General features: G+C 43.2%; 1 protein-coding gene across 1 annotated transcript in view; it reads left to right on the top strand.

Moving 5' to 3' along the window:
• LOC137634337 (myotubularin-related protein 10-B) overlaps positions 1-14,725 on the top strand; it is a 291,307-nt gene extending 276,582 nt beyond the window's left edge. The window contains exon 12 of the mRNA XM_068366732.1: positions 12,365-14,725. Coding sequence (XP_068222833.1) covers positions 12,365-12,913 — 549 coding nt within the window. The 3' untranslated portion in view covers positions 12,914-14,725. The remainder of the gene's footprint in view (positions 1-12,364) is intronic.
• Positions 14,726-27,329: the final 12,604 nt, after the last annotated feature.

Raw genomic sequence — 27,329 nt, 5'->3', positions numbered from 1 at the left:
AATCTCGTTCTACACGGGTGTCTCAATCAGAGATCCCCCAAGCCATCCCATTCCAGTTTAAGAGGAAGTGTGGGATGATCTGTCCTGGAAGCTATATGAGGAAAACCTCATCAGAGGAGTCCCTCTCAACTCTCCACCTCTAAATATGTAGCTATTCACAGATGCATAAAAGGAGGGTGGGGTACTCACCTGGACAGACAACCTGGTTATCTCAGGTGGGTGGTCAACAGAGGAAAACCATCTGCACATCAGCATCCTGTAAATACAAGTAGCATTCCTTTCCCTGCTAACATTAGAAGAATGTTAAGGAGGCACTTGGTAGTGTTGATGAAATACAGCAGAAAAGTAGTTGCCTACATCAACAAGCAAGGGCGCACGGTTGTGCTCCCCTTGCAAGTTAATGTAGAAAATGCACATCTGGACGGTGTACCATGCCATAAAGCTGTCAGATACATTCCAGGCAAAAGAAGTGTATTAGCAGACATGCTCAGCTGCCAGAGGTAAGTTGTAGGATTGGAATGGTCCCTACACCCATGTATAGCAGAGAGGCTTCTTGCCATGGTAGGAATAAAGGGAATTTACCTGTTTTGCTCTCCTGTTCAAGATCCATGAGCTGTGTTGGAAGATGCCTTGCAACACCCAGAGGATTACCTGAGCACCTACATCTTTCCTCCATTCAGTATGATCCGGCCACTGATCAACTGAGTGGTTGATCACGACAGTCCTCAGGGTGACCTTGGTGGCTTTCAGATAGCCACATGCCAAATGATATCCCCATCTGTTAACTCTTCTAGTAGAGGCCCTGAGAGAATTACTGCACTTCTCTTTTATCCATACCTTCAGAGGTACCACTAATCTTTGGAGCATTTATCTCACCCAAGCACAGGACTGAAAGCATATTGTCTATGGTCACTCATAGATGTAGTTCTAGAATGAAAGATGGAATGACTGGTTCTTCTACTTCATCTCTCCTACCCCGTCTTGGGGATGAAGCGGTTGTGCCGTTACTGGCAGGAGCAGGCTTGATGCTGGTATGCTACACTTTTCAGCTCCATTCTTCTAGAATAGATCCATAAAAAGTAGTTCTACCACCCCATTGATCATCATTTGTCTGGTACCTCATTCTGGACTGCTTTCCCCCTTTAAGGGAACAGATTCCTCCTTTGACCACATACCAAGTACAGGCAAGGCCCTATTAGCAATTTCATCCCTGTGATAGGCAGATAGAGGGTTTCTGGAATCATATTTGCTCTCATATGGGACAAAGGTGACTGACATTTCCAGGGAAGAAAAAGAATCAACCAGTTCAGTTCTAGGGGGACTCCTTAACCACTAATCAGCAAGTTGCCCTACTTTAAAGGACAAAATGTTTGTAAATTTTTAGGAACATAACAGATTTTGGAAGTAGTTTGTATTTTTCCTGGCTATGCAACCTCTCTCAATTCTGAAGCATAAATAAAAAATTAAGTCTTGACGGCAAAGGTCAAAAGTGAAGTCTCTAGCATCTGGGTGGATAGGGATTCTTGCCCATGCCTATCACCTGTTATTAACTACCTTGATAAAAATTTTAAAGGCCATTCCCTATTTTAAAGGACTAAGATATGTATAGCTATGAAAGAATACTAATTAATTTAAATTTGTCATTTCTCCTTCATCAACCCTTCCAACTTTTTTTCAATAATTCTTCCATTTTCATTGTTAATAATTATAGTGCAGATACTAAGAATCCTGGAGCTAAAGCAAAAATTTGTGCTGCAGATAACAAGAGTTATGGTGAGGACTTTATTCAGTCTGGAGCAAACATTAGCTCAACACTTCCTTTTTAATAAAATGTTCCTTTAAGACGGTATGTTTAACTTTGGCGCACAGTCAATTTCACTTATTGCTCTTATTTCTGAATATTCTGGCAAAAATTTTAAAAGTGTATTTGCAATGCTTGCTTACCAGCATGCATGAAATATTGCACGAGGATGGGCTCAAGATAAATAGAAGAGAGACAGAGAGGATGAGAATGGAGTATGCAATGGAAGATGAAATATCATTGGAAGGGGAAAGGATTAATGAGGTAGAATCATTTAAGTATTTAGGAACTATGATCTCCAGTACAGGGTCTTTAGAATTAGAGTTTATTGGAACATTGAAAAAGGCAAATCAGACAATGACTAGTTTAAGTAAAATTTGGAAATCAAATTGCCTGAAATTACATAAAAATATCAGACTAAATATCAGTTTGATGAGAGCGGTGTTACTCTATGGACATGAGTCATGGTATGATAATGAAAAAATCTCCAATAGATTTAGTAGATTTAAAAACAAAGGCCTCAGAAGGATATTGGGAGTTAAATGGCAGGTCAGGATTAGAAATGAAACTAAAAGAGTTACCCGAGTGCCATATGTGGATGACATCATGATGAGGGTAGATGGAGATGGTTTGGACATGCTCTTCGCACTCCCCAAGAGATTAGTTCACCAAACGTTTAGCTGGTTCCACAAGAAACTAGAAGAGTTGGGAGACCCAAACCTACATGGCTGAGGACTATGAAGCGCTTAGTAGGAGATGACGAATGGAGAAGGATTGAATTAAAAACTCAAGATAGAGACGACTGTCCATACCGCCTCTCAGACTTTTCAGATGCAAACTTCAGCAGAGATGGAGGGAGAAATAGATTCTCCTTACCTTTTCTTATTAATTAAGATTTTTTAGTTATATTCAGGGAACAGGCCTAGCATATTCTGGTATCATGTCGTATAGATCAACCCTCTTAAACCATTATTCAGGCTAAGTTTTCAGAGATTGTAAAGATCAGATTTGATAGTCTTTTGGAGAAGATTGCTAAAGAGTCTTTTTCCAGTCCTCTCAGATGTGAATTAAAGAGAAGAAAATGATGTGTCAAAGAGCATTTTGAGGTGGTTTGCTCACATGCGGGAGAATCATAAACTCCCTTGAAGTCTCTCATAGGTTTGTCAGTTATCATACTTGAGAGATGATTCCCTCTCTTCATAACAGTCCAACACATTCATTCCTTTAGTATAGCACATGAAAAGGTCTTTAATTAATAAATTGGCTAGTTTTTCTGGGGAAGTTAAGGAATTTTCTATGTTTGGAAGAGGTTTAGGACACATTTTAGAACTCAAAAGACTTTTTAGTCATCCGCAGAGAATCCAATTTAGTTTGAACATTTAGAGAGTGTTTATGATATTGTCCAACTTATTCTTGAGCTCGTTTACTACATCTGCAGGAAGTCTTTTCCATGTATTTGCTATTTTGTATGTAAAGAAATTACCACATTGAGTGGAGTTGTATCTTTTAAATTCATTTGTATTTGTTACCTCTAGACTGTTTTGTGCTGAGCATGAATAGATTATTGTAGTCTACAGTACATTTGTTAATTCTTTCAATTATTTTGAATGCCTCTATTACTGTCCCCTTAGTCATCGAGTTTGTAGATCAAATAAGTTCAAACGTTCCATTCTCCGTCTATATCTAAATTGCTGAAGGGCTCTTATGAATTGAGAGGGCATATCTGTTATCTAGTCTGAGTCTGTTTTGGACTCCTATAAGTAATCCTTGATAACTTTGAGAGGGCATATCTGTTATCTAGTCTGAGTCTGTTTTGGACTCCTATAAGTAATCCTTGATAACTTTGAGAGGGCATATCTGTTATCTAGTCTGAGTCTGTTTTGGACTCCTATAAGTAATCCTTGATAACTTCTATCATAGGATAACTTGAATTAAAGAGCAACTCTAGTCGGAACCATTTTGACATGTATTTCCAAGCTCTTAGATCTGTTTAACATTATTTTTCTTTTTCTATGCCTTTACTTCTACTGCTCTTCCTTTCTCAATCTTTTAACAGTGACGGTTACGTTATAGTTCTTGATTTTTTCGTACATCCAGTAGGAGAATCTTTATGAGAAAGTCTTGAGTACAGCAGACAACCACAAAAACTCTTACGACCATCCTTTTCCTGTAAGAGGCAGGTTAGCTGGATTTCTTCCTCAGTGGGAGATACTGGATCTGTTACCTTTACTTCTGTCTATTGCTTCTAATTTTCCTACCGCCTCTTACAACATCTCAGATTCCATTCTCATTGTGGCAATGGTTTAGTCTGAACATCTGTTCCTTATGCTGAAATACAGAAACTTACCGGTTTTAGATGTTTCCACACTCCCAGTGTCTCTATCAACCAGTCAAAACATATCCTTTATATGGAAATTAAGAAGGTTCTGTAGAAAGATACTACGGTATAGAGGAAGTATAATTGTCCACAGGGTTTTAAACTCCCCTTCTTTTTTTAAGTACAGTATGAAAATCATGTGAATAGAATCAAGTGTGTCCAGTCTCAAGTTTCTCAAAGTCACCATGATCTCAGTGAAAACCACACCAACCTTTTTGGTAGTCGTACAGAAATATGATGGAATATTCTCAGTAGATTTGACAAATGCATATTTTTATATTCCCATTTATCATGATTCAATGCAGTTCCTCCAGTTCATGTTTCAAAAAAAAGTACAGAATACCAATTTAAGCGTCTTTCTTTTGGCCCGACAAGTACAACTACTTAAGTATTTATGATTATGATGACTGCAGTATTTGAGACTCTACATCTGGCCTTCTCCTTGTGAAGATTATGAAAAATATAGTTTTGCTTCATAGATTACCAAAGAACTATAAATTTGTTGAACTCTCTTTGCCCGTTAGACAAAGACTGCAGTAATTTTGGCATTAAAAAATACAATTGTAAGCTAAAAGTGATGAAAAAATTAAATAATAACCTTTTTATATGCTAATAACATCTTTAGATATCAGCCTGTGAAACTACTCCAAGATTATAATAACATTTTTTGACATTATAAGAATGCTTGTGTATTTTATATCTGATTTCTTTGGTAATTTGGGTAAAATTCAAATATAACAACTTTCTATTGAGAAATACACAATTTATTCCGCTGAAATTAACAAGAGAAATAAAGGCAATTTATTTCTCTGAATTTTTATTTTCTAATCTGCTATTTATGGGAACTTTTATTTAAACTGAGGGTAAATGATTTTCATGTTTTTTTTTATTTACCATTTGCTTTTCCATGTTTTGCTTTCCTATTTTAAGTTCTTACTCTTGACAACACCATCCTAAAGTATAACTCATCTTCTAAAAACACACCTAAGCTTATTTTTTAACATAAGTGCTAACTTGATTACATAAATATTAACATTGCTATGCAGGTGTTGTCTCCTAAATGATCAGCAAGGGTGATGGAAGCATCCAAAAGTATGCAAAGGGGTAAAACCAGAATGGGTTAAGGAGCCCTATACAATATAATAAAAAATTTGAATAGCTTTGTCAGAATAAACAAATTCTAAACTATTATAGCTTAAATTTTTGGTTTCAAATATTTTGGCTTTTTCAATATTAATCTTACCCGATAATCATGTAGCTGTCAACTCTGTTGCCGACAGAAATCTACGGTAGGGATACGCCAGCGATCGCTATACAGGTGGGGGTGAACACCACAGCGCCATCTGTGGTCAGGTACTCTAGTACTTCTTGTCAACACCACCTCAATTTTTCCTCTGTCGTGCCTCCGGCTAGACCTACATGGATACGCTGTTGATTCTGGAGTTATTGCTCACGATTTGGTGATGTATTTGCTCTAGAGTTTAGCCTTCGCTATTCAGGAAGCTATATCATTAGCTTAGCAAGTTTTTGGAATTAATTTGATTTAATTTTTGATTTAATTTTGGTACGAAGAGAGTATGAACTCTCTTTCACTTTTAAATGGCCGACCCTTCCCTTAGACGGAAGTGTTGGTGTCGAAGAGAGTATAGACTCTCTTAATTTTGCTTAACAAAGTTATAGATTTATTTTATATCTCTCCGCCTTTTATAGGCCTCTTTGATTAACTTCCTTTTATTATAAACTTATTAAAATTAATTTTTATATTTGTTTATATTCGACCTTTCCTAATAGTAGGCGGTCTTTTCTTGGAACCGAAGTTAATTAACTTTGAGCCCGTCATTTCGTTTTTACCTGTTAACATATTATGCCATTTTAATGTTTTTGAAAGAATTTCTTTGATAGTCTTGTACTGTTTTCAAAGTTGAACTAAAGTTTTGTTTTGTCTCTGCAGTTGTTGACGTTCAGAACGTTCAACTTGCGCTCTATCGTTACGATAGAGAAAGAGTCTATCACGGTGTCACGTTGCAGTAAGAGTAAACCGATTCTAGCGTTTTGTTCATTCTTTCTTAGCTTAAATGGTTCTATTCTAATAAAGGAAATTTTTATTTGGGAAACCTTTCAGTTTTTTTTTTTTTTTTCCTTTAACAATAATATGTTTTAACGATATATATAATTGGGCTCTTCTCTCAGGTGCTAAGTCAAGAGAGAGAGAGAGAGAGATAGAGACGGAGGGAGAGAGAGGAGGATAAACGTTTCGTTCAAGCGGGTAACGTTGTTATCGTTTTTGCTCTTTTCCCTAGTCTCTTTAGGGGAAGAAGGTAAACGTTTCTAGAGTTTTATTCTTGTTCTCAGACTTTATGCGGTGAGAGATTTTAAACGTAGTTTATTTGATCTAGTGTTTAATCTCTTTTCCAGCCACTGAATTATTTATCTTTCATTATGTTTTTCTGTTACATTGTAATACTGTTTTCGCAATTACTAACTTTTAATGAAGGATAGAATTGCGTGTTTCAGGTACAAACCACTTAAAGTTTCGAGTTCAGTGAAATAAGTGCAAACAGAAAATCAAAAGTGATAAAGTGATACACGCAAAGTGTTACAGTGTTGCGTTCGAGGGTTCGTCTGTTCGTGCCAGTTGTTCGCCTAGTCTGGGACCTCTTACAAGCTCCCAAGCCCAGGGGAGAAGTAATGTCGAAGGACTTATGGGTTCAGCAGGCCTTGATCGACGAACAGACGTTTCCCTCCGTGGTTTCGGGTGTAACCAACTCACGTAGCCGACGTGATCACCCCACCCACACAAAGACGAGAGAGCCCATTTATTCTTCGTCTGCGGAAGAGGTTTCTCGCAGAAACCATGGACCAAATCTTGCAGCTTTTAAGTGCAAGTCGGTCCCTTCCGCGCAAGTCCAACTCCTAGGTGGTGCCATTAGCACTGAGTCAGTTCGGACTTGCTGCAGTACGACAACTGCACACCTCCCAGAGAGGCACGGTGGTATCGCAACAGACAGTAACTCCGTCTGTTGCCGCACCAGCTGTTTTAGACCCTCAGTTTCAACGGACAGTAGCTCCGTTTGTTGTTGTCTTTCTCTAACTCTAGTGGTCTAGGCTGCTGACAATGCAGTCGCAGCTTGCGGTGTTGATGCGGGAGTTTCAGGCAGAGAAGGTTAATACACCTCCTCCTGCGAGCGCTCCTCCTCCTCTGCGCAGTACAATCTGCCAGACGTATGAGGTTGAGGTTCCTCAAGCTACCTCCATGCGTGAGCTGCTGCGTTGGGAGTTGCCAGATACCAGCGCTGTGCAGCAACCTCCACTTTCCTTGAGGCAGGAGCCTCTTACCACGCAGCAACCTCCTCAACAATGGGGGCAGGAGCCTTATGCCTTACAACCTCCTCTACCCTTGAGGCAGGAGTATCTTGCATTACAACCATCCTCAAGGCAGCTACCTCTTGCGGTGCGACAACCTCCACCATCCTCGAGGCAGCAACCTCAACTCCACCTCTGCGCAGTCCACCCTGCCAGACGTATGAGGTTGAGGTTCCTCAACCTACCTCCACGCGTGAGCTGCCGCACTGGGAGTTGCCAGATACCAGCGCTATGCAGCAACCTCTTGCGTTGCGGCAACCTCCACCATCCTTGAGGCAGCAACCTCAACTCTTGCGGCAGCCACCTCCACCATCCTTGAGGCAGCAACCTCAACTCTTGCGGCAGCCACCTCCACTCTTGAGGCAAGAACCTCAACTCTTGAATGGGCTCTCGTGGCATGGTTGGTTTCGACCTGGCCTTTCATTAGAAGGGGCTAGCGTTCGATCCCAAGTATGAGGTAGAAATTTATTTCTTTTTGAACACGATGTTGTGTTGATATTTATCCATATTGACTCATTAGGGGTAATTTGAATGAATTACTACCAATTGTGTCACGTGGTGGCCCGGGGAAATCTGGTAAAACTCGCTGGTACAGAGACTGATGTCTCACCAGGTAAATCCTCGGACAGCTAGATTAGTGTCAGGTTCAGATTTCTTTAAAAATCCTCCTATACCCATCAGGCAGCCTCATGCTTATGAGGAGCCTCATGCTATGCGGCATCCTCCTCAAACCATGAGGCAAAAGCCTCATGCTATGCGACAACCGCCTCAACCCATGAGGCAGGAGCCTCATACTATGCGGCATCCTCCTCAACGCATGCGGCATAAGCCTCATCCCTTGCAGCTTGAGCCTTACATGCAGCATGAGCCTCATCCCATGCAGCATAAGCCGCACGCCATGCAACATGCTCTGCTTACCTTACAGCATGCTCTACATACAGCATGCTCTGCATACCTTACCGCATGCTTCTCAGTCACACATCTTTGGTTGTTGCCAACTCACTAGACTGTCAAGCAGTTTCATAACGTTGCCTTCTAGTCTGCTGCTTTTGCACCAGTGAAACCCTCACTGAGAGAACTTAGCTTTTCTCGGATATGGTTCCTGTAGATGAGAAAGTGCTATTCTCCCTCCTTCTGATTTTCCCTTGAGGACTCTGTCATTTGGAGAGGAGCCTTTAGCTGCTTAGTCTCCTATGGACTTTTATTTAAGCATAGCATGCTTCCAGGGAGGGTAATGGTTCCACTTCAGTCGCTAACCCCGTCTGTTACCACACCTGCTCCCATAGACCTTGAGCTGTGTTGCAAGACATGCAGTCCAAGCTTAGTCCTTGTTAGAGGATTTTTTTGTTTACGGAGTCAGTGTGTCACTGGGAAGACGTTCAACAACCAGCAGAAGTGTCTTGTTGTGACGCAGTGCGGCAACCTCAGCAACCCGATAAGGAGTTGTCTGTACGACCCAGACAGTCTAGACAGCTTCGGGTTGTCACTGTACTTCCTCGCTTCCCCATGGTTGACAGTTCACAGACTGTGCAGCAGTACCATGATCTTGTGTCCGGCTCCGTCAGACGACTAGCTTTTAAGAGCTCCCACAAGTCGTCGCTGTCTGGAGATTCTCAGATGGACTATGGATCTGACCAAGGAACTGGGCCTCCTGGTCAATTTTGAGGAGTCCCAGCTCGTCCCATCCCAGACCATTGTCTACCTGGGTATGGATCTTCAGAGTCGAGCTTTTCGGGCTTTTCCGTCGACCCCAAAGATATACTAAGCCCTAGATTGCATCCAGAGCATGCTGAGAAGGAACCGATGCTCAGTCAGGTAGTGGATGAGTCTAACAGGGACACTTTCATCGCTGGCACTGTTCATCGAGTTAGGGAGACCCCACCTCCCCCCCTTCAGTATCATCTAGCGGCTCACTGGATAAAGGACATGACGCTAGAGACGATCTCAGTTCCTGTTTCCGAAGAGAGGAGGTCTACTCTCACGTGGTGAAAGAACAGCTTTCTTCTCAAGGAAGTCTACCTTTGGCTGTTCAGAAACCCGACCACCGTCTCTTCTCTGACGCATCAGACACGGGCTGGGGTGCGACTTTGGACGGACAGGAATGCTCGGGAACATGGAATCAGGAGCTAAGGACACTTCACATCTATTGCAAGGAGCTGTTGGCGGTTCATCTGACCTTGATAAACTTCAAGTCCCTCCAGCTTAACAAGGTGGTGGAGGTGGACTCTGACAACACCACAGCCTTGGCTTACATCTCCAAGCAGGGAGGGACTCATTCGTGGAAGTTGTTCTAGATCGCAAGGGACCTCCTCATCTGGTTAAAAGATCGAAAGCTCACGCTGGTAACGAGGTTCATTCAGGGCGATATGAATGTCATGGCAGATCGCCTTAGCCGGAAGGGTCAGGTCATCCCCACAGAGTGGACCCTTCACAAGAATGTTTGCAGCAGACTTTGGGCCCTGTGGGGTCGGCCAACCATAGATCTGTTCGCTACCTCGATAACCTAGAGGCTCCCGTTGTATTGTTCTCCGATTCCAGACCCAGCAGCAGTTCACGTGGATGCTTTTCTGCTGGATTGGTCCCATCTCGACCTGTATGCATTCCCGCCGTTCAAGATTGTCAACAGGGTACTTCAGAAGTTCGCCTCTCGCAAAGGGACACGGCTGACGTTGGTTGGCTCCGCTCTGGCCCGCGAGAGAATGGTTCATAGAGGTACTGCAATGGCTGGTCGACATTCCCAGGACTCTTCCTCTAGGAGTGGACCTTCTACGTCTACCTCACGTAAAGAAGGTACATCCAAACCTCCACGCTCTTCGTCTGACTGCCTTCAGACTTTCGAAAGACTCTCAAGAGCTAGGGGCTTTTCGAAGGAGGCAGCCAGAGCGATTGCCAGAGCAAGGAGGACATCCACTCTCAGAGTCTATCAGTCTAAAGGGGAAATCTTCCGAAGCTGGTACAAAGCCAATGCAGTTTCCTCATCCAGTACCACTGTAACCCAGATTGCTGACTTCCTGTTACATCTAAGGAACGTAAGATCCCTTTCAGCTCCTACGATTAAGGGTTACAGAAGTATGTTGGCAGCGGTCTTCCGCCACAGAGGCTTGGATCTTTCCACCAACAAAGATCTACAGGACCTCCTTAGGTCTTTTAAGACCTCAAAGGAACGTCGGTTGTCCACTCCAGGCTGGAATCTAGACGTGGTCCTAAGGTTCCTTATGTCATCAAGATTTGAACCTCTCCAATCAGCCTCTTTTAAGGACCTCACATTAAAAACTCTTTTCCTCGTGTGCTTGACAACAGCTAAAAGAGTAAGTGAGATCCACGCCTTCAGCAGGAACATAGTTTTCACATCTGAAACGGCTACATGTTCCTTGCAGCTCGGTTTTTTGCTAAAACGAGCTTCCTTCACGTCCTTGGCCTAAGTCGTTCGAGATCCCAAGCCTGTCCAACTTGGTGGGGGACGAACTGGAGAGAGTACTTTGCCCAGTTAGAACTCTTAGGTACTATCTAAAAAGGTCATAACCTTTCCAAGAGCAATCAGAAGCCTTATGGTGGGCTATCAAGAAGCCTTCTCTTCCAAGGTCTAAGAACTCAGTTTCTTACCTATTCAGGCTCCTGATTAGGGAAGCACATTCTCATCTGAAGGAAGAAGACCTTGCTTTGCTGAAGGTAAGGACACATGAAGTGAGAGCTGTGGCTACTTCAGTGGCCCTCAAACAGAACCGTTCTCTGCAGAGTGTTATGGATGCAACCTATTGGAGAAGCAAGTCAGTGTTCGCATCATTCTATCTCAAAGATGTCCAGTCTCTTTACGAGAACTGCTACACCCTGGGACCATTCGTAGCAACGAATGCAGTAGTAGGCGGGGGCTCAGCCACTACATTCCCATAATCCCATAACCTTTTTAACCTTTCTCTTGAATACTTTTTATGGGTTGTACGGTTGGCTAAGAAGCCTTCCACATCCTTGTTGATTTGGCGGGTGGTCAATTCTTTCTTGAGAAGCGCCGAGGTTAAAGATTGTGATGAGGTCCTTTAGTATGGGTTGCAGCCCTTTATACTTCAGCACCTAAGAGTCGTTCAGCATCCTAAGAGGACCGCTACGCTCAGTAAGAAAGACGTACTTAATAAAGGCAGAGTAATGGTTCAAGTCGTCTTCCTTACCAGGTACTTATTTATTTTATGTTATTTTTGAATAACTAATAAAATAAAATACGGGATACTTAGCTTCTGTGTTAACATGTATGCTGGTCTCCACCCACCACCCTGGGTGTGAATCAGCTACATGATTATCGGGTAAGATTAATGTTGAAAAATGTTATTTTCATTAGTAAAATAAATTTTTGAATATACTTACCCGATAATCATGATTTAATTGACCCACCCTACCTCCCCATAGAGAACCAGTGGACCGAGGAAAAAATTGAGGTGGTGTTGACAAGAAGTACTAGAGTACCTGACCACAGATGGCGCTGTGGTGTTCACCCCCACCTGTATAGCGATCGCTGGCGTATCCCTACCGTAGATTTCTGTCGGCAACAGAGTTGACAGCTACATGATTATCGGGTAAGTATATTCAAAAATTTATTTTACTAATGAAAATAACATTTTTGGAAAATTAGTTAAAAACATTACAATAAAAAATCCTCTCAACCACAAGACGAGGTGTTATCTTTCATTGTAATGGTACCCTATGACATAGACATAACCCTTCAAAAATTTGATGCTTTTGTGAGACAGGTGCTGGTTACCTAATCTTTGAAAAACAAACGTTGCCTGTGAAATACTCTAGATCAAACATAATATTAATATCATATTTTCTAGGTTTTGCAGCGAGAAAATCCTCAACAGCCTGTGTACCTAAGGTCTATATGGTCTTGGTGGTCAGGAAATGATAGCCTGTTTGATAACCAGCAGAATGGATCTACAGAAAATGGCATCAATAAGCGAAACCAGGAGACAAGAGAAGCCTTTCTTAATGTTCATTATATTCAAAAGCTGTTTGAAAATTTAACTATTAAAGGCTCATTAGGTCGAGTGGTTGATTCCATGTCTAGTGCCCATGATACCTGGCATCGTATACAGTGTTTGCTTGAAACATCAAAATCATTACCGTTCAGTCCATCTACTCCCCCTGTCCCTGTGCAGCTGGATGGAAGTTTGAGGATTGATGTTTCTGTATCTAATCTCAAGCCTTGGCAAGAATGTTTTGGCAGATGGTTGTCTGAACCAGTAGTTTTTGTAAATAATGACCCTAATACTCTTTTGAAGCAAACTGATCCTACCAAAGATCACTGGAAACAAATATACCAGATGTATAATCATATGAAGTCCAATTTACCTGAAATCATACCGAATGGAACAGTAAAATAGACACAAAGAGTTATTTAAAAGGTATGTTGTACATATTTGTATGCATAAAATTGCATATTTACATATATTAAATATATATGTATATAGTGTATGTATTTATATACATATATTAATCTTATATGCAAAATAGTAAACATAAAATGTTTTATGGAAAGGGTGTCATGGGTAATCATGATTTACATGTTGTAATGTCTTAAAAATTTTAATACAGTATTGGAGTACAAATTGCTGTCCCCAAGATTTCAATTTGGTAACTAATGAAAAGTATCTCATTTGTAAGTGCATATGTAAAATTCACTTTTCAAAGTTAGTGATGATTTATATCTTTCATTCTCAACATGTACTTCATTTATTTATATCTTCATTATCTATGTGATTACCATTTGACTGTCTTCAATTATTGGTGGCCAGTGACAAATTTCCTTTTTTCCTTCTCTGTAGAGTACGATGTATTTCACAGAAACTTTTATAACACTAGCATTTAATTTTTTGCTTTATTACTTTCTTAAAACACTACCATTCATATTGCATTTTAGAATATTTTTAAATGAAATGTGGGTAGAATATTGAAAACTTTTCTTTATGTCATCAATCTATAATTTGAAAGTTTATTGATAGTACTGTATAATAAATTATTTTGAAGTAATTCAACTCAAGTTCTAGATTTGCATAAAGATAATTCGTATTTGGGGGATTATGATGAAGATGTGCCTTTTTCCCTTTCCTATTGCTATTTTGGTGAAGTGATCTCACTCATGTAATTGTACAGTATCATAGTGTAATGTTGGCTAGCAGATATTGAGAGTTATTATCCTATTGGTGTTGAATAGTCACAAATATGTAGTCATTTTATAAGTTCCTTTTTTCTCTTATATATATACATATATATTTTTAGATATATATGTATGTCTTACGTTGATTTGTATACTATTTCTTCCATATCTGTTTAAGGTGCAGACATATGTGATTGCTTAGATATTAAAAAGGACTTAGTATGTGAAACCCATAAGGGGTTGCTCTGTGCTTGGTAATTGTAAGTAGATAAGCGAGGTAGTTTTATTACTTACACCATTAGAGGGTTCTGTAAGGCTATCCTGCTAAAGCAGTTGAACATTCATATCGTATTGCTGAATTAAAATGTTTGTATAAAATATTAGGATTAGTGCATTCTCGTTGTGTTGATGGAGTTGTGACTGGAGAAGATAGACTGTTGATGTTATTATATTCTTTTTATTTGAATGTTTGACAAGTCTGTATATACTGAGACTGTAACTGTGCATTTGTATTTATCACCCACATAGTCTTCCCTTAAATTATAGATGAACACTTGATTTTTTATGGTCAGTAGTTATTGTAGTAACTTAGGGTTCTGTTTTAGTTGTTAATAATTTTACTCTTATCCAAAGCTATTTTTTTTTGTACTTGTTAACACTGGAAATTAGAGTCTATATATAGTTCATTTTTGGTATGACAGTCAATACCTGTGAGGCAAATGATTCTTCCCAAGCAACATTTGCAGCCATTTTGTCTGTATTTGCCATGTAAGCAAATACTTAACATTCCAGTTTGAATAGAGAAAAGGAGAGAACAGTTTAAATATTGTACTTGATTGAATTGTGAATTATTTATTATGCAAATGGACAATTTGCTGCCATCCAAATATAGGAATTGTCAAGATGTCGTAGGTATTGACTGGATTAATATAAAAAAATGTACTTTTTTGGTAAAATAAAAATTATGCTTTTGACAATATAAATCAGGTAGTAGTCAGGAAGCATGTTATTACCTAAATTAAAGATGATTGGAATAAAATGTGTTTACACTTCCTTTCTTTAAATGAATAAAGCAAAATGTGTCGAGTAACTGTTTCATGAAATGCAATACATTGGCAGCTTAAGAAGTGTGTGCCATATGACTAGATAAATATATTCTCCATGTATTATTACATTTGTATCACTGTTCAGAATGCAGAATCAAGTAATAATGGAAGTTCCTTAACAAGCTAATTATCTTTATTCCTTCAAGAATATTGAACTGGTTCATTTGTTAAAATTTCAATTATAAAAGGTGCCAACCACCCATCACCCCACCCTTTTTCTACAACAATTACAATGAAGACATCTCTGCAGCTGATATATTTCACACAATTGCAGGCATCTCTCTCTCTCTCTCAGACTCTCGCGCTCTCTCTCGCTCAGACTCTCGCACGCGCTCTCTCTCGCCCAGACTCTCGCTCGCGCTCTCTCTCGCTCAGACTCTCGCACGCGCGCTCTCTCGCTCAGACTCTCGCACGCGCTCTCTCTCGCGCGTGCCCGCGCTCTCTCTCTCTCTCTCTCAGACTCTCGCCCGCGCTCTCTCTCAGACTCACTCTCGCCCGCGCTCGCTCTCTCTCTCAGACTCTCGCGCTCTCTCTCTCTCTCTCTCTCTCTCTCTCTCTCTCTCTCTCTCTCTCTCAGACTCTAGCGCCTGCACTCTCTCTCTCTCTCTCTCTCTCTCTCTCTCTCTCTCTCTCTCTCTCTCTCTCTCTCTCTCTCTCTCTCTCTCTCTCTCTCTCAAACTCGCGTGCGCCCGCGCTCTTTCTCTCAAACTCTCACGAGCCCACGCTCTCTCTCTCTCAGACTTTCGCGCGCCCGCGCTCTCTCTCTCTCTCTCTCTCTCTCTCTCTCTCTCTCTCTCTCTCTCTCTCTCTCTCTCTCAGACTGTCGCACGCGCGTGCCCGCGTTCTCTCTCTCTCTCTCAGACTCGCACCCGCGCTCTCTCTCTCTCTCTCAGACTCTCACGCGCGCCCGCGCTCTCTCTCAGACTCGCGCCCGCTCTCTCTCTCTCTCTCTCTCTCTCTCTCTCTCTCTCTCTCTCTCTCTCTCTCTCTCTCTCTCTCTCTCTCTCTCTCTCTGAGTGTTTCTGTATGCCGGTGAATGAATACACTTGTGCGACCTGATGAATAACCTGATTTAACGTGGATAACAAAAGGCTATCTAGTGCAATCTAGCTACAAGTTTTCGTGAACAGCCGGTGGTTAGTTTGAAGTCAGAAAAGTGGTATAAAATGTCGGCATAGGATAGTTATCTTGTGAATTACCAAAAATCTGATCAAGATGGCGCTCTATATTACAGGCAAAGCTTGGAGGGACATTGCTGCAATCAGCAATAGTAAATTCCATGAGTTGGGAAAACAAGAACTCGACCATATGATAACAGAGGTCGCTAGTAACTCCAACCAGTGTGACGGAAAAATATTCGCAGACATATTGAAACAATATGATCCAACAAACTGGAGCAAATCTGCGGAAAACATTAGCAAAATAATAGAAGAAATTCTAAAGAAGATCCAAGTGATAAAGACACTTATAAAGAAAGTTTACATCAATCAACACAATCCATCAAAGAACAATAAGAAGTCCAATATGGTGAATATGCTGATTGATGCATTGGGAAAAAGAATGCTAAAATGGTGCAATACATGTAAGATGTGGTATTCCATTATTAATCCGCATCAGCTGATCAGGAAATGCGATGCATGTCACGTACCAACACACCCTACTTGCGCTGATGTGCAACATAAAATTATTTTAAGACACGAAGGTATTCTGCTCAACATGCTTAGTCTGGATAGAAAATATAATTAAGTTGAGACTGAATCTGTAAATAGATGAAAATAAAGAAGAGGAAGAAGAAGAGGAGGAGTAAAATGAACAGGATATGTGTAAGGATGCAGAGGAAACCACTGATACAACATATGATGCCATCCAACAACATACTTAGGAAGAAATAAATTATCAGTTGGAAACAAATAATAGACCCAAGAGACTCTACCCGGACCTACATACTTTTAGGGAAGAGCAATAAAAAGAAAAGAAAGATATAGTCTGCAATTCACTTAAAATAGGGAATTGCAGATTTGGCGAAAGATGTTACTACAAGCATCCAAAGATATGCCATAATTATGAAATATACAGTAAATCTGCATATTTAGATGGATATGGAGACAAATGCAGAGATCTCCATCCAAAAATATGCATAAACCTGAAAGAAGGAAAAGGATGCAAATTCAACAAAAATTGTCTGTATATGCATCCTGCAACCATGAATGAAAGTCAGAAAACTCGGCAAACAGAAAAAAATGTTATGCAACGACCAAATAGCAACACTGTTGGCTAAATGTAAAGCAAAAATGGGAATGCTATTCAAACACTTTAAAATAAGAAAAGCTGAACACATAATTATGCTTTACAAAACTTATGTATGTAGTACGCTCGAGTACTGCAATGTGATATGGTACCCACACTACCAAAAGGATATTGCACAAATAGAGAGTGTACAAAACGGATTTTGAGCGAAGCGAAAAATCTATTTTTGGGCGAGATAGCCATGACGTCCTGATGGAAGGTTCCTTCAGTAGCTTCCTAAGGGTATATTTGACTACAGTAGATATTCCCAGAGAGTTAAACTAAAGGTTTCCCAGAATTCTAACTTCTGGTGCGAGTACCCATAGGTTTCCCTTTAGGATACCGTATAATAACGGGACGTATGCTTGACACGCCACATAGCTATCTGCACCCCACATAGCGTTTACGCTTCGAGGGAGAGTGTGGCAAGTATGGGAGGAGCCGTTACTAAACTCTCCTCCTTCTTTACTGTTACGGTACTCGGCGATGTCAACATCCAACCGCCATCTTGAATGACGTCAACGATGCGCGCCATTTCCTCATTCCTTCCGGCGTTTCTGTCAGCCTCCATGATACAATAAGAAAGGGAGGGGCCTGACAGGCCAGAATAGAGAATCAGGGCGGGTCCATCAGGACGTCATGGCTATCTCACCCAAAAATAGATTTTTCGCTTCGCTCAAAATCCGTTTTTGGGGCTCAAGCCATGACGTCCTGATGGAAGTGTACCAGAGAATTAGTGTATCGTGGATTTTTCCCATTTTAGTAGTGCCTTCGACTTCTAAACAATATTCCTTTGGTCTGATGACCTTAGAGACCGTGACATCTCCGTTACATGTCTCTACCAATGGCATATACTATGACATGGCTTCCTGCCCCCCTGGCAGAGAAGTCCTACTTGGACAAAAGGAACATCTTGAAGTAACCTGATGAAAAAGACTCACCTGTCAACGCAGATCTTGCCGGTCTCGCAGACAGATCAGGAAAGTTAAGTACTTGTGTTGGAACAAATATTTCACTTTTCTTTAGGTGAGTATACATCAGATAGGAGCAATATTATAACATAGATTATAATCATGATCAAAATTAGGGGTAATCAAACTCTCTAACAGTAATTTATTTCGTATAGTAGGGCAAAATAAGATGCGTATGGTAGCGAAATTTCTATTCTATTTAATAAAATATGAGTTAATATGAAATGATAAATAAATTTCAATAAAATTTAGTAAACAAACATAGACTAAAGACTACATAAGACGTGGGTGTGGAATCTGAAAAGGAAGAACTTGCCATTACACACGTAAGTTCCAAGGGAACTATAAGGTTTTTTTAAAGTCTTAAAAACACTTCATGTCTAAATAAACATGTGGCACACGTGTTAAAGTCTATGTTACTTCACCATGTAGAAGAACAGTCCGTCGTGTCACTAGGTGGCACTTAAAATCACTATGTTTCGCACTAGGGTCAACACAGGCACCCGTTGAGTTAGAGTCCCGAAATAACTCACTGTTCTACGCAGCACTAGGCAGCAGGCTTTAACACACTACCTGCTGCCACCACGTATCTCTTCAATTCGTGCACCTGCTTCGCATAGTGTTTGAAAAACACTCTTGAGGATTTCCAGCCTGTGAAGCATCGAAGGCTTTTGAAATCCATTGCTTGAAAGAAATTTAGGGAAGAGGCGACTTTCCTGGGATCATGACCTGCGGGTGTACTGTCAGGATCCGCTCTGCAAATAAAGTAGGTGATCTTCGCCCTTAGTTGTTTGAGTGACAAATCAGATCCTGATGTTTCTCCTTTACAGAGCTGCCCTCCGCCAAAGTCTGAAGTTCTTCGAAGATAGACCTTTAGACTCTCCACTGGACGTAGAGAGACATCTTCCTTCAGAGGGCAGATTCTCCAGCTACCCCACCTCTTAGTGGGGAGATCGCTCTTAGCGAGAAACGTTAGGTCATGGAAGAGGGTAAGTTCCCCTGTTTCGGCAAACTGTATCTGGCCCTCTTCTCTAGATAAAGCCACTATTTCACTGACTCTGGCTCCCGAGGCGAGAGCAAAAAGGAAAATGACTTTTTGAGTCAAGTCTTTCAGAGGGCAAGACTCATTGTCCAGACTAGAGGCAATATGGAGCACCTTATCAAGAGACCAGGAGATGGGTCTCGGTGAAGGTGCAGGACGGAGTCTAGCACATGCCTTTGGAAGCTTGTTAAAGATGTCGTTGGACAAGTTTATCTGGAAGGCATAAAGTAATGGTCTTGTCAAGGCCGATTTGCAAGTGGAAATCGTATTGGCTGCTAAGCCTTGTCCATGAAGGTGAATGAAGAAGGACAGACAAAAATCTATGGAGATTTCTGTAGGATTTTTTTGCCTTGACGAAAGACACCCACTTCTTCCAGGATGACTCATATTGCCTTCTGGTAGACTTTATTTTTGTATTCCTCTAGGAAGTCTAAACATTTCTTTGAAATTCCAAACGTTTTCTTCACGGCTAGGGAGAGAAAATCATGAGATGAAGGTCTCGGGTTTTCTTTGATGAAGCGAAGACAGTAGACTTCTGAACCTGCTGGGAGAGAACTGGGTCCGGCAGAGGGATCAGATTGGGCTGTAGCTCCAGGGCTAGAGGGAACCAGTTGCTCCGGGGCCACTTGGATGCCACTAGGGCTGCTGTTCCCTTGAAGGTTCTCAGCTTGGTGAGGACTTACAGCAGAAGGTTGAGTGGAGGGAACAGGTAAACTTTGGACCATCTGTTCCAGTCCAGGGACATGGTGTCCAACGCTTCCGCTCTGGGGTCCCCGTATGGGGCCACGTAAAGAGGAAGTTGATTGTTGTCGCTCATCGCGAAGAGGTCGATCTGTAGTTCCGGGACTTGACGGGAGATGAAGGAGAATGATCTTGCGTCTAGGCACCATTCCGACTCTATGGGGCTTGTCCTCGATAGAGCGTCTGCCGTCACATTGCGGAATCCTTGTAGGTGAACTGCTGAGAGGTGCCATCTCTTCTTATCCGCTAGGCGGAAGATGGGCAATAGCACTTGGTTGAGTTGGGGCGATCTTGAGCCCTGACGGTTGAGACATCTGACCACAACAGCGCTGTCCAGAGTTAGACGGATGTGGATCGAAGGACAAGGGGACAGTTTCTTCAGAGTAAGAAAACCCGCCATGGCCTCCAAGATGTTGATGTGAAACGTCTTGAATAGGGGAGACCATGTTCCTTGAACTTGTCGCTGATGGGAGTGACCTCCCCATCCTTCTAGCGAGGCATCCGTGTGGATGGGGACCGACGGAGGTGGTGGTTGAAGAGGAACTGATCTTTTCAGGTTCTTTGCCTCCGACCATGGCTTGAGGAGTGAGCGAAGCCTGGTTGGTAGAGGTCTCTTGAGATCTCTTCGACCGATGGATGCGTTTCTTCTCCAGACTCCCGATACATCTTTTATCTGTGCTCGTAGCACTGGGTCTGTCACTGAGGCGAACTGGAGGGAACTGAGCACTCGTTCCTGTTGACGTCTTGAAATCCTTTTGGATTTTAGGAGTCTCTTGAGAGATCCTGCTATTTCCTTCCTTTTCTTCAGAGGGATGGAAAGACGGTGTGATTGAAGGTTCCAATGGATTCCAAGCCATTGAAACTTCTGAGCTGGAGACAGTCGAGACTTTTTGGCGTTGATTTTGAAACCCAGATGTTCCAGGAACTGGGTCACCTTTCTGCAAACACGTGAGCATTCTTCTGAGGATGCCGCCCAAACCAGCCAATCGTCTAGGTAAGCCATCACCTGGACGCCTTGAAGGCATAGCTGTTGGACGATTGTGTCTGCGAGCTTCGTGAAGATTCTTGGAGCTACGTTGAGTCCGAAGGGCATGGCCCTGAAAGCGTACCGCCTTCGTTGAAACTTGAATCCTAGGTAGGAGGAAGCCTGGCGATTCATTGGAATGTGCCAGTAGACGTCCGCCAGGTCTATTGAGACCGTGTAAGCCTTGTGAGGTAGTAGGGCTCTTATATGTTGAAGAGTCGGCATCTTGAATTTGTTGTTCGCTATGAACTTGTTGAGAGGGGACAAGTCCAGAATGACTCTGAGTTTGTCTGAGTCTTTCTTGGGAACACAGAATAGTCTTCCCTGGAACCTGGTGGACTTTACCCTCTTGATCACCTTTTTGTTCAAGAGTTCTAGGACATATTCTTCCAGGACGGGGGTGGAGTGTTGGAAGAATTGTTGGAAGGTTGGAGGTGGTGTTACCCAGCTCCACCCTGGTCCCTTCTTGATGATGCTGTGGGCCCAAAGATCGAAGGTCCAACGATCCTGGAAGTGGCGGAGTATTCCTCCCACCGGAAGCACTTCATTGCTTCTGGTTTCCCAAGGATTTGCCACCTCGGCCGCCCGCTCCCCTTCCTCCTCTCCCTTTATATGGACGTCGAGAGGAGTCTTTGCCGGAACCTCTACCTCTGGGGCGAAAGGTAGTGGATTGCCTTTCATAGGCTGGTGTAAAGACTGGTGACTGAGCCACCACCAGCTGAGGGACCAACTGAAAGATCTGTTGTGGCTGAGCCACCAACTGGGGAGTAGCGGGTGCCGGAAACTGGCGTTTAGCCTGACGCTGCTGGGGTCGGGGCTTGTTGGACTTCTTCTTAGGTTGGGAGCCATCATCCTGAGAAGATTTCCTCTTTTGGGACATACCCCACTTGTTGAGAAGGTTCCGGTTCTCAGTGGCGGCTCTATCCACAATCTCTTTTACGAGGTCGACAGGAAAGAGATATTTGCCCCAGATGTTGGAGGAAATCCGTTTCCAGGGTTCGTGTTTGACGGTGGCATCTGCAAACACGAATTCTCTACAGGCTCTCCGGCCCTTGATAAAGCTATATAAGTCCTTCAGCAAGGTGGCAAGGTGGGTCTTTGCAAGAACCATGTAGAAGCCTTGGACCCTAATGTCCACGGCCATTGTCTCAAGTTGTACTTGAAGAGACAGAGAGGCAGCCAGCCTCTCTTTCGTGTCTTGCTCTCGACGCAGAAGGTACTCGGTGAGCTTGGGGAGGTTTTCGTTAAACTGACGTCCTGCAACGTCAGCCTCCAACTTTCCAACCGCGAAAGTTAACTGGATATCCTTCCAGCTTTTGTCATCGGGAGGGAGGGCGAGGGAGAGAGGCCTACATTCCTCCAATGTAGGGCAGGGTTTTCTTTCCTCCATCGCCTTCATCACTGCCAGCAGGGCCTTTTCGGCGAAAGGAAAGACCATGGTGGGAGGAGCAAGAAAGGACGGGTGTTACTTGCTTAGGGCCGGCACTTTGGAATTAGTGTAACCCCTGCTCTTGAAGCAGTCGGCCAGAAGAGCTTGAGCCTTAATGTGGTCAAATACTATGACCTCCTTCGGCTCGGTCTCCTCCTTGGAGATTGGTTCACATTTGAGACGGACGTAATAGTCCGGGTAGGCTTCGAAGTTAGGCCAGAACTCCACCTCTTCAAGGGGGACGGCGCCTAACTTGGGGTTGATAACGATGCGTCCGCTTGTAATGGGCATGTGTTGAGCATGCCACCAAGGATTTGTCACCGAGCAGGCAGGAAGATCCTTGACGCTGATCTTCTTTGGCGTCGTCTGTTTCATGCTCATTATCTCCCTCTTAAGGTCCGCATGCCCCTGGCGGAACTTCTCATCCAGGAGTACTACTAACATTTGGAGGGTATCATGGGTGCTTACCACTCCCGGTGCTGGAGTGGCAGATGTAGAGGGGACTGGTTCCGAAATCACGATGGAAGAAACAGAAGGTGCACAGGCGATCTCACCCTCGGAGTCAGGAGTCTCCACTTGGTCCTCCTCTTCTTGACCCTCAGCCATCAGGGTCCTTTCGGTATTATCCGACACACCTGACATCTTCTCCACTTCGTCTATGTGACATTCTTGGAGAGCGTCCGAAACGTCAGGCTCGACCATCAGTTGGACGCAGGGGATCTCAGGCTTGGGAATAACGGCATACGCAGATACCTTGGGAAAGAGCAAGCCTCTCATCCTTTCACTTTGGAGATAAGGCCCCGTGGCGTTCTTTTGGAAACCACACACCCACTTGCGCAGTTTCTCTCAGGCGATGTCCCTGGCCTCCGCTGACGGAGGGTTATCGAACGCCTCATCGAGCAGGCTCTTACACACAGGGCAGACCTGCGGTTCCCAATAGAGAAGATTTCACTTCGAGATCGAACTTCCGGCGTGGGTTCGGCACGCCAGGTGGCCGTAGAAGTCGGGGCGACGAACGCTACAGAAGGCGCTCTCACACCGTAGGTACTCCTCCTGTAAAAGAAAGAGGCAAATGAGTTTTTGGAAGTCAATTAAATTATGACTTATAGTAATCTTAGATTAGTATTAAGTTATTAAACTTATAGTATAAGATTCCTTTTATGTATAAGCTTAGGATAGATAAGCTAGAAATGAGGTAGGAAAGACACATACTTGTGCATCCCACCCAGCCAATTGCCGTGACCCCACACCATAACTAATTCAAGGGGCCTGTCATGAGCCCTAGGAGGAGGAAGAACATCCTTGCTGGATGAGCCAAGGTTAGGCTTCCTCTGAGGAATTAGTTACAGTGAGAGGGGGAGCTGAATTCATTCAGTATACAGTATAAGAAAAGGAGGAATAATCCAATCCCCCTTATTCAGGTTAGGTCCCGGCAAGAGACTGCGCATGGATGCACAGAATATGCTGGAAAATTTTTACTGTATAACTATACCCAATAGTTTTCAGTCTAGGGTATATCTTATACCATAGATGTACTGGCTATCATCCACAGCTGTACAATAATCACTGCCGGCAGAGGGAAGGAGTGACTGTCCACGGTATAGCCAAGATTGAAGGCGCCTGCAGCGTGGCGGCATGCCGGAAGCTCGCCTGGCGCCGGCAATTCTCCATCAAGGTGAGACCCTTCCAAGCCATCAATCTATGTGGCAGAGAGAGGGCGACACCTTAAAGTGATGGCAGATCGCCAGCAAGTCGGTGGCCCCCGGCAGTCGGCAGGTGACCGGCAAAGGTATACCTACACTGACATCATTCAACGAGAACAGATAGGATACCGAAGACACTGACGGCTGGCGCCGGCAGAGTGGAGGCGGCAGTGGACCGGCACTGAGAGAGAGAGGGATAGGAAAAGAGGAGAGAGAGGGAAGGGTAAAATTCGATACCCGTCCCCTTCTTCCTCCGGAAAGAGTGTTGAAATGAAAGGGAGAGGGTGGCGACCTTTCATCCAGTGGCAACAGAGCCGGCAGTTGGCTATAGTTGTCGGTGGCGGCCCAAGAGAGGACCGAAGAGCACTCAAGGATAGTAAGGTCTTCCGCCGGCAGACCGAACCGTCGAATGCTATCCCATAGTTCAACTATATGCGGGAAGCAAAGCCATTCGGACTAACCAACGAAAGGACCAAGCCGAACCCACAACCCGCCGGCACACGGTGGAGTTGTAGGACGGCGGACAGGGGTGTGATGGCTAGCCAACACAAAAGGGATAGAGGGGGAGGGGTAAGGGTCCTGAGAGGGAGTGTGGGGGGGAGGTGTAGCTCCCACCGGCACTCCCAGGGGTGGGGATTCTGTTTAGGGCTAGCCTGTCTAGGTAGGAAGAATCTATTCTCCAGCCTAGGGTAGGTAAGCACAGAGTAGGTACAGTACTTGTCCTGTCCTAAACTATAAAGAAACAGAATCCCTGGACTGCCTAACCTAGGCTAGGTGAGCTAGTCCCCTAGACCAGGAAAGACGGGGTAGGACAAGTCGCTAGGCCACAGGGAGGAAGGGTCTTAACCCAACCAAATGTGGACTAGGGGGAAGGGCAGAGCCCCTCCGCCTTCACCCCCAGCAGGGACCAGAAGGAGAGTACATTCTCCTAATGGGGAGCTGGGGGCAAACAACTGATATTCTGAGGTTCTGTCCCAAACTCAAAGCGCATGTACTATGGCAAGGAGTGGGGAAAGAACAATCCTAGCCTAACCTTACCCGAAGGCATTCGAGGTAAGGAGGGGTAGGATGTAGCCTAGGCTACCACAGAGGGAGGAGATTACCTTATATAAGGTAACTGGGGAGGTGAGGAAGTACTGTATACAAGAGCCCTAGCGTTAGGTTAGGGGCAAGGGAGACGGCTACCAAGATCATCGAAACCTCTTGTATACTTCCTAGAAGGCGAAAAAACATATGTGCAATCACTGAATCTTATATGTATAAAGGCCTATATCTTCATTAAGTAATTAAACACTAGGAACACTTATTATAACATGCATGAAAGTAAACAAAAACGCCTACGCTATCGAGCCTAGGGGTTCGGCTAGTCATCTAGCATACTAATTCGGCTACCTACACTCGCCAAAAATGAATACTGTCAGCATAATTTAACTAATTCCTAGCAATGAAGACTAGATAACTAATGTAGTTATTAGTTATAAGACCGGGAAGGTTGCTCTGGCTAACTAAATAAAGCATGCGAGGCGAGCAACAGCGTCGCGACATGACGCCTCCGGTCGGGGCACAGCTCCGCCACAAAACACAGATTTTTAAGATAAAAAGACGTTACTTTACGGCTGGAGCTTATTTATACAATACAAGAATATGGTACTCAACTTTCCAGAAGAAGGCGAGGCAGATGATCGAGACATTGTGAAATTACTTAGCGAACACTGGGAAAAACACCTAGTCTGAGACACTACGTAAGAAGGATTGAGGAAATGGTGCGCATCGGTGACGTCATTCAAGATGGCGGCCAGCTATGGCGGCCGGATGTTGACATCGCCGAGTACCGTAACAGTAACGAAGGAGGAGAGTTTAGTAACGGCTCCTCCCATACTTGCCACACTCCCCCTCGAAGCGTAACCGCTATGTGGGGTGCAGATAGCTATGTGGCATGTCAAGCATACGTCCCCTGTTATTATACGATATCCTAAAGGGAAACCTTATGGGTACTGCGCCAGAAGTTAGAATTCTGTGAAACCTTTAGTTTAATTCTCTGGGAATATCTACTGTAGTCAAATATACCCTTAGGAAGCTATTGAAGGAACCTTCCATCAGGACGTCATGGCTTGAGCCAAAAAAGGTCCTTTACTGCTAGAATAGAAGAAGTTAAGGACCTTTACTACTCAGAAAGACTGCAATTTTTAAAATTCACAAATAGAGAGTGTACAAAGGTCCTTTACTGTTAGAATAGAAGAAGTTAAGGACCTTGACTACTCGGAAACACTGCAATTTTTAAAATTGTACAGTCTACAAAGGAGAACAGAATGCTACATGATAATACAAGCATGGAAGCAAATCAAAGGAATTATACTGAAAACATCATGGAGCTAAAAATATCAGAAAGAGCAAGACGAGGTAGATTAATAATGCCCAAAACTATACCAGGAAAACTAAGGAAGGTGCAAAGGACATAATCCACTACGCACCAGCATCGATAATGCAGCGACCATTTAATGTGCTGCCAGCTTATCTAAGAAACATATCAGGAATGAGCGTAGATGTGTTTAAGAATAAGCTAAATAAATACCTAAGATGCATCCCAGACCATCCAAGACTGGAAGATGCAAATACACCGGAAGATGCATTAGCAACTCTCTGGTGGATATGAGGTGCCTCACACTGAGGAACCTAGGAAACCCAAACATAAAATAAGGCAATAAGTTGAGGCGTGCTCTCTCTCTCTCTCTCTCTCTCCCTTTTGCGAGCGTGCTCTCTCTCTCTCTTTTGCGCGCGTGCTCGCTCTCTCTCTTTCGCTCGCGTGCTCGCTCTCTCTCTTTCGTGCGCGGGCTCGCTCTCTCTCTCTCTCTTCCGCGTGCGTGCTCTCTCTCTCTTCCGCGCGCGTGCTCTCTCTCTCTTCCGCGCGCGTGCTCTCTCTCTCTCTTTCGGGCGCGTGCTCTCTCTCTCTTTCGTGTGCACGCTCTCTCTCTCTCTCTCTCTCTCTCTCTCTCTCTCTCTCTCTCTCTCTCTCTCTCTCTCTCTCTCTCTCTCTCTCTCTCTCTCTCAAAAACAAACAAAACTGCTAAATTATCCTTAAGAATTGTTCAAAGAACTCTTACTTCTATTCTTTACAGGATACGAGCGAGGTTGTAATAAACACCGATGATTGAAACAATACACTCTATACAAAAATAAATATATTATATATAAATTACAACACTTTGAAAGAATATACATAAAGCAAATAAATCACTCGAAATATTAAGTCTGAACAAAACTTAGATTACAACAAAAATGTTACATTCTAAAAATCACAATCACTTGATTTGTAATATTAAATCTGAATAAACCTCACACTA

This window comes from Palaemon carinicauda, chromosome 44, assembly GCF_036898095.1.
Source record: "Palaemon carinicauda isolate YSFRI2023 chromosome 44, ASM3689809v2, whole genome shotgun sequence".
In the NCBI taxonomy this organism is placed as follows: domain Eukaryota; kingdom Metazoa; phylum Arthropoda; class Malacostraca; order Decapoda; family Palaemonidae; genus Palaemon; species Palaemon carinicauda.
This window is presented reverse-complemented; position numbering and strand designations above follow the sequence as displayed.